General features: G+C 48.7%; 1 protein-coding gene across 1 annotated transcript; it reads left to right on the forward strand.

The window, feature by feature from the left end:
• The first annotated feature begins 6,136 nt into the window (after nucleotides 1–6,136).
• On the forward strand, nucleotides 6,137–7,433 carry LOC147963911 (uncharacterized). Its single transcript, XM_087529753.1, has 2 exons — nucleotides 6,137–6,555; nucleotides 7,397–7,433. The coding sequence occupies exons 1-2, from the start codon at nucleotides 6,137–6,139 to the stop codon at nucleotides 7,431–7,433; spliced, it is 456 nt and encodes a 151-aa protein (XP_087385879.1).
• The last annotated feature ends 443 nt before the right edge of the window (nucleotides 7,434–7,876 follow it).

Here is a 7,876-nt window from a genome sequence, read left to right on the forward strand (position 1 = left end):
GACTGCCAATCCATGCTTTCACCTCTGCTTTCTTCTCCTTCCTGGTACTGCTCTTGCTCCCCGTTCGGCATTGAGTACGTCTCCGTATAAACCTGTGAAGCAAAAGAGGTGACCAAAGGATGGTCGACTCAGTAAACAACTGCAAGTCAGAATGAAAAATACTCAGAGATAAGGGACAAACCTTGTCTGGTTGGTTGTTGGTGTCGAATGGTAAAACTCTTCGGGACCCCCCGGGTTTATCCTTGTTCACTGTCATGCTTTGCACCCATTGTGCCACCGTCTTCTCATCAACGTCCTCCGGGTGGATCCGAGTGGAATCTTCAATCCCCGAGTACATCCACATGGAGTGATCATGAGCCTGGAGGGGCTGAATACGTCGACCGAGGAATACCTCGAGCAGATCCATACCAATCACACCCTCATGGATCAGCTAAACTACTCGCTCCATCAACATGGACACCTCCACCTTCTTTGCTGGAGTCACTCTCAAGGAAGTAGGTTTATGGACTCGCGCTAAGGAAAAGGGGGAGACCAGTCGAATGACCAGGGGTCGACTTGTCTTTGCAATAAAACCAAGTCGACTGCCACCCTCTAACCGAGTCAGGGAGAGTCGTCGCGGGAAAAGTGCTCTTCCCCCTCATCTGGATACCTAAGCCCCCACACATCTGGATCACCTGGGTTTTCTCGTCACTCGGGCTAGCCTTTTTCACAGTCTGCGAGCGGCATGTGAAGATGTGCTTAAACAAACCCCAGTGCGGTCGGCAACCCAGGAAATTCTCACACAGGGAGACATAGGCCGCAAGGTACGTGATAGTGTTGGGAGAGAAATGATGGAGTTGGGCTCCGAAAAAGTTCAGGAATGCACGGAAAAAGGGATTCGGGGGCAAAGAAAAACCGCGGTCGGCGTGAGTGGCGAGTAAGACACACTCACCCTCCTGGGGTTGCCGCTCAGTTTCCTCCCCCGGGAGCCTCCAAGAATCATGCTCAATCAGTCCGCTCTCGGCCAGGTCTTGCAAGTCATCCAGCACGATTGTGGATCGGATCCAGTTGCCCTGAACCTAACCGCGTGGCAAGCCGGATCTCAACGACGACCCGCTCCTGCCGGTCTTGTTGCCCTTCCCCTTCACCGCTCCCTTCTTTGCGCACCCCAGCGCCGCCGTCTTGTCCTTCGTCACCACAACAAGGGGCGCACGGGCGGGAGGCGGCGTCGAGAGCAGAAGCGGTAGCGGTAGCGGTGGAGAAGCAGATGAAGAAGAAGGAGAAATTGAGGCGCACTGTGCAAAATTCCCCAACCCAACGTCTTATATGGAGTCATTTCTGAGTGACTGGCGACTGGGCCCGGGCAATCATGTCAAATCCCGCAACTATCGCTCGCTCGGTACGTGGCAAAAAAAGTGGCGCGGTGACCGAGGCGCCCCTACCTAATCCATCCCGATTACTGCGGCCTCCTCCGTCTCGCGCGCTTCCCAAAATTTCGAATCCCGCATGATCCGGGAACCGCAGAGCAACCTGTCAGACTAAAGATTTCTTTCATATCAACAGTCGAAGCTTATCAGCAAAAGTTCACTCGACTACTTTAGAATGGATCAAGGCGACTGAAAATGAAGTCAAAGTTGTCACATAACTCATCACTCTAAGGAAAATACTTCCGCAGCATGTAACAGAGTCGGGACCAGCTTCCACTCCTTTTTCCACTCTAACACTGAACCATTCGGGGGCTAATGATGACGACATGTACCTAGGGTAGGGTCATAGGCCTGACCTAGACACCCTCCCCAAGGACACTGGCTTAAAGTCATAAGCATTCGAGGGATACCATCATTCACTCGACCATAAACACTCCACTCGGAAGATTCAAGTTCACTCGACCAAGGAGTACTCACTCGACCGCAACAAGAATCACTCGACAGATAGAAGATCTAAAGTCACTCTGTATGGCAACGATCAGACGTTACCCTATAGACTTAATAGTCATTCATGTATCTTTATTGTTGGCGTTATCAGTAATGCCTACCTTTATGTACATTGAACCCTTGTAACATGGGCTAGCTGGGGTCCTGCGCACTCTATATAAGCAACCCCCCTCCACTGACACAAGGGTTCGCACCCCCTGTAACTTCACGCATATTCCAATCGACCGAGCCTCCGGGCACCGAGACGTAGGGCTGTTACTTCCTCCGCGAAGGACCTGAACTCATACATGTTGCATGCACAATCTCACCGTAGTTAGGATCTTGCCCCACATTCCTACCCCCTACTTTACTGTCAGACTTAGAACCACGACAATCTCTACGGCGGACCCGCAAACCTCTTGCAGCCGACCGGACTGCGCTGCTCGCGAAGCAGTCCAGACGCGATTTCTCCCATAAATCGGAGACAAATGTGGGGGCTTTACGGAAGTCCAAACCAATCCCACGTCCTCTTCTGGCCAGGTCCGCCTGAATCCCATCTCCCATGTCTGAGCACGTTCTTATCCCCCGCCAATTGGCCGCATTCATGCCGCTGTAGAGCAGCCGCTCCCCCATAGAAAAGCGGACCTCTCACCGATGCCTGCATTGAAGCAGCTTGCCAGTTGAGGGCACCGTCCATGACGCGTCTCCGGTGTCCTCATCTGTTCAACGCCGCAGACGCGTGACTAGACGGGACTGGACGGATATTTACCATGACCGTTCAATGCTCCTTTCGTCCGTACGCCGCCATTAAGTAGGCTCACCGGCCGAGAAACCCATTCCAGTGTCCCGCATTGACGCCTGGCCTCACCGGTATCTGCTATTTAAGGGGAGCCACACATGGCTATCTCCACATCGCAACACATCCGCTCCACATCCTCCTCTTTCCTCCAAACCCGTCATGACCGCCAGTGGGAAAGCATTTTGGATAGTCTATCACCAAAGATCAAGCACGTGGTGGCCGCCCTTGCAGCCGCCTGGCATAACCGCCGTGCCAAGTGGATCGAGGCCAGCTTGCCGGCCAGCTCGCCGAGGTCTTCGACAACGAGGACAACAACACGATGGAGACGGGCTTAGACGACTCCGCCCCAGCTCCCGCGCCTCCTGTGCACGCCGACTTCACCATGGAGCAGACACATGCGCACTACAACGCCGCCATGGCGGAGGTGCAGTCTGCGCCGGCGACTCTGTCGGCGTTCCAGCAGGCACAGGAGGAACATCGGTACAACCTGTTCCTCCTGGAGCAGCACCGGTTGGCGGAGAGTTAGATCTACAGCGAGCACACGAGTGAGGAGGTATTGCCGCACCAACCCCAACTCCGTGGCGAAGCAGCGCGCCATCTATGACGCCGTCCGCGCTCGAGCTGCCGCTCACCAGGAAGCGGCCACCGTGGAGGCGCAGCTGCAGGCGATCGCGGAGGAGAACAACGCCAGCTGCGCCTCCTACACGCCGCCGCCGAACCATCAGCCGGCCCGATGGGACAAAGACAGCGCCGGCGCCACCATTTTCATCATGGACCTCACGTCCACTGGTGACGAACAGGTCACGGAATCATCCGAGGATGACTAGGTCATGGGAGGCGGCAGTGCCTTGTGTCCCATGTGGACTGGTCCGTCTCCCGTGTTCTACTCTTCCTCACCGGAGACCGCACCTTCACTTCATCGGTCTTATCACCGGTGCTCATGGAGTCGGCAGATTAGGGACGACACGGGCTTGAACGTCGGGCGCCGGCGCCGTAGGATAGGTTTATGGCTTTTCTTTTTGGTTCTAGATGTTCGATATGTATTGAAATCCGTCATGTTTGAATGAAATCCGTCATGCTTGTATAAAATCCGGTCGTATTTGCATAAATTTCATACGGGTTGTTGATTTTTTTTTTAAATCTATGCGACTAGCATTGGATGGCGTTCTCCCGCATTTGTGTCTGCGGACTGGTCCTTCTGTCCATGGACGGATGCGGGGGAAAATTTACGGGATGTCATTGAAGATGCCTAATAGCCAGTCATGCATGCCAGGTTCGATCAGATAGCTGCTGCCACGACTGGTGTTCCTATCTTCCAGTTTCAGTAGATCAGTCAAGTGAAAGATAACTGTTCGGGTTCTCAGGCTGCAGCGCACATCCGAGTCTTCTCGGCAGAAATAAAAGAACATAGGCGGTCACGAACCATCTGGGTAATGTGCATAACCCAGGAACCTGGAGGTGCCGAGGTCCTTGGGAAGGAGCCAGGAAACTACCTGTGCACCAACTTAGTCCCATGCTTTTGAACCCATGTGTCAACCGATGGTAGAGCTCGACCGAGATAACACGCCATGGGGGACCTGGCGAACACCTTGTTCAAAAGCCCATAATAACTATCTATTCAATCGGTTGATCAATATTAAAGGTATGATTTTTTTTCTTCCAAGAAATGCGCTTAATTTACATGGAATCACATAATCCCTTTGTCCCAAAATGTAAATCATATTTATGGTCTTTTAAGTTGGACCTTTTAAAAATATATCAACATTCATCCTCAAAAAAAAAAAAATTCAACATCTACAATCTCCAATACTCATGTGCCCTAATTGAATTGTCCTATTTGGACGTTCAAGTAGTTTGACGATCTGCCACCGAGCCGATCAGACAGGGATGGGAAAAAGTTTTGACGAGTTTGCCTCACTACGCGTAAAATTATTACATAACTTCTCCACTAGTGTTATGTTTTCAACTGCATGTTATCATGTCATATGCAATTCTCTGTATTAATATTTATTTTTCTTGTTAGTTTAATTTTTCCCAAGGATGTACCAATAAATTGTGGTTTTATATTGGGTGCCACTAGCTCTCATCTAGATGAGAGTCATATGTGACTTTGTTAATTCTCATTTAGATGAGAATTAGCAAATCCATTTTATATTTTGTAAAATGTTAAATAAATCTTGCATGTCATTCTATGGTCACTGGTTTGACGGAATACCAAATATGTTTAGTATGATAATTCTGGTGGGTGCATCAGCTTTACTATGGTCGCTTTGGCTATACAGAAATGATTATCTCTTTAATGGCAAATCTCTTCTTCTATGCAGGTTATTTACCGTTGTACGCATTGGCTTCGTATGTGGTCTATGCTACACCGAACGGTTGCCAATCACTATTCAAGGCGATGTGTATGCGGTTGGAGCGGATGGTCAGGAAGGTTTTTACCCAACATGGGTGGCAGCATAATCACCGGATCTCAGTCCACCTTCTCCATTGACGGTCTCATATGACTTTAATGTTGCCAACTTGTCATTTTTATTTACTTTGACAGACTTTTGTTTTGTGGCATCTTAACTATGCAGAGGCTGGGTGTAGCTCATTATGATTTGTATCCACTTGATGCTACATTTTGAGATAATAAAAACGCCTTTGTCAAAATATGTAGACATTGGATACAAATTTACCCTTGCAATTTTTCATTAAACATACGGAAGGTTCCGACATGTGGGAAATGAAGGTAAAAAATTACCATGTGAAAAATTACATTAAAGATTGCGTAACTGTTTTTGCATATACCTATTTGTGATTTTTTACACATGGCGCAGCCAGTTTGCTTACAAAAGGTTTGTAAGATAAACATATGCCTAAATTTTCTATGCATGAGTGATGAGTTTATGTTTGTATTTTCTCGAACCTAAAATGTGATTCTTGCTAACATTCGAAGAACAGAATGATCTGCGTTTGCATTTTCCCCCTGGACTACACATTTGACAGTGAGTTTCTTTTTTTTTTTAGAATAGTGAGTATAGTTGATTTGTACAACTTTTGCTACTTGCTCTTACCTACGTGCAGCGGTATGCATGCCCAAGCCCGTTGGATGTCCAACTATATATCCATGGATATCCATTTAGTGCCGTTGCATATGAAGATGGTCGGAGCTACGTGCGTACAATCGGCGACCACAACTGCACATGGCCTCTGCATTGTTCTTCTTTGTCGCACATTTCTAAATCCAGAATGAACCGATCGCATAGGCGCATAGGCTAGCTAGGCCTTGAGACTTGCTACTAGATGCTGACACTCCCCTCCCGCGTTGCCTATATCTACTGTACGCCGAGCCCTTCACTTCAACAGCTCCGCCACATCCAACCACGCAAACGGCCGGACTCGAGCTGGTCAAGGAGGCGGCGGCGCGGAACCCTAGTGATAATTCGTAGAACACGCAGATATGAGGAGATCCCAGTTAGGCGTTGCTCTGGAGAGGACCGAGGCTGGCCGCGGCGGCGGCGGCGGCGGTTTTCCCTGGGCGTTTGCTGCTTCGTTGTTCGGCTTCCTCTCCTTCAACTCCGGCGTCGCTCTGTACCAGTCTAAGGGCGACGCGGCGATGGTGGCCTTCATCGCCACCTCCTACGTCCACCTCGTCATTCTCTTCGGCTGTCTCTGGCTGCATAAGAGAACGGCCGCCGGCTCGACGTGGAGGAACAGGCTGAAAGCGTCGGTGTGGACGCTCACCACGCTACTCACCTTCTCCTTCACCTACATCGCCATGGGCACGGCTCACCTCACGCTCCACGTCGCGCTGCTCGTCTGGGTCATCGCCGCCGCCACCGGGATCGCCGCCTTCTACACCTTCTTCGAGCAGGGAAGGTAACTAGTCGTAATGCCGCATTTGCTTCTCTTTCGTACATGCATGCATTGATCACTTCGAAGCAGTACTGGACTGCTCGCCGACGGAGCTCGGCGTCCAAACTCCAAACACCCCCGTGCGACCGGCCAGTTCCTTCTGGACGAAGCTATACTTGTTAACCCAATTCTCTGTGGCAAACTAGCAATAATAGAAGATAAATAGATACCCTAAAGTAAAGTATGCACACTTTCTTCACAAAAGGCATCACATCTAGGGGCTAGTTCCTGTACTATCTAATACTTCCTCCATCGGGAAATACTTGTAAGAGAAATGGATGTAGGGACAGGTGTAACAGCTCCCGGGTGCCCCTACACCCTCATGAATAGTACATTCAGAAAAAAATGATTTTTTTAATCTAAAACTTTCAGGGATCAAAGATGATCAATGATGTTGCAAAGTTTCAGTCTTAAATAACATTAGAGGAGCCCTCACCTAAAAAAACAAAATCACTGTTGAAAAGTGCACATAAACTTTGAACAGTGATTTTGTTTTTTTAGGTTTGCAAGATCATTGAAAGTTTGATCACGTTTGATGTCTCAAAGTTTCTGATTTGTTTATTTACTTTCACTTTGTTTTGAATTTACTATTCATAAAAGGTGTAGGGGCATTCGGGTATTGAAAGTCTTATCTCAATGGATGTATCTAGACATATTTTAGTTCTAGATACATCTATTTTTATTAATTTCTCTGATAAATATTTTCGGACGAAGAGAGTATCTATGTTGTTAGTACTAATTACTGGTATCTCAGTACTGTGCTAAGGCGGTACTTCTTTTTGTCTGCTACCCTTTTCTTTCACAGGTTGAACAACCCACCGGACGTGCTGCCGCCTGTATAGCTGACAAGACCCGGATCAATACGTACGTATCTGGAGTATGCGATTGCAATGCATGGAGCCACTGGCGTACAGTAATTGTCTTGCTGATTAATCCCGACCAAGAAATTGGAGTCTGGACTCCAGAGTGGAGTTTACGACGTCTTCATACTCACCCTGATGTAAATTAATTTACCTTGAAACACAAGTCAGTCTGGCCATGTCGACACATCACACATAGATAGATGGTTGATCTCCGTAAGATCGGCCCTTTGTCTCTGTTTACGCGTGCACGAAGTAGAGTGCATTGCCCATTTGGACTGTATGTAATTATGTATTGAATAGTCGTCATGTAACGCAAAAAAGAAGAAGAGAAAGATACACTTTCCCTGTGAGATTCCCGTGCACCTACCTACAGTACTATACTTCTCTGCTGTTTGGGTGGTTTTCTTGTTGCATGCGGCCCT

The sequence above is a fragment of the Triticum urartu genome, chromosome 6A (genome assembly GCF_056163025.1).
Source record: "Triticum urartu cultivar PI428250 chromosome 6A, HENAU_Tu73, whole genome shotgun sequence".
NCBI lineage: Eukaryota > Viridiplantae > Streptophyta > Magnoliopsida > Poales > Poaceae > Triticum > Triticum urartu.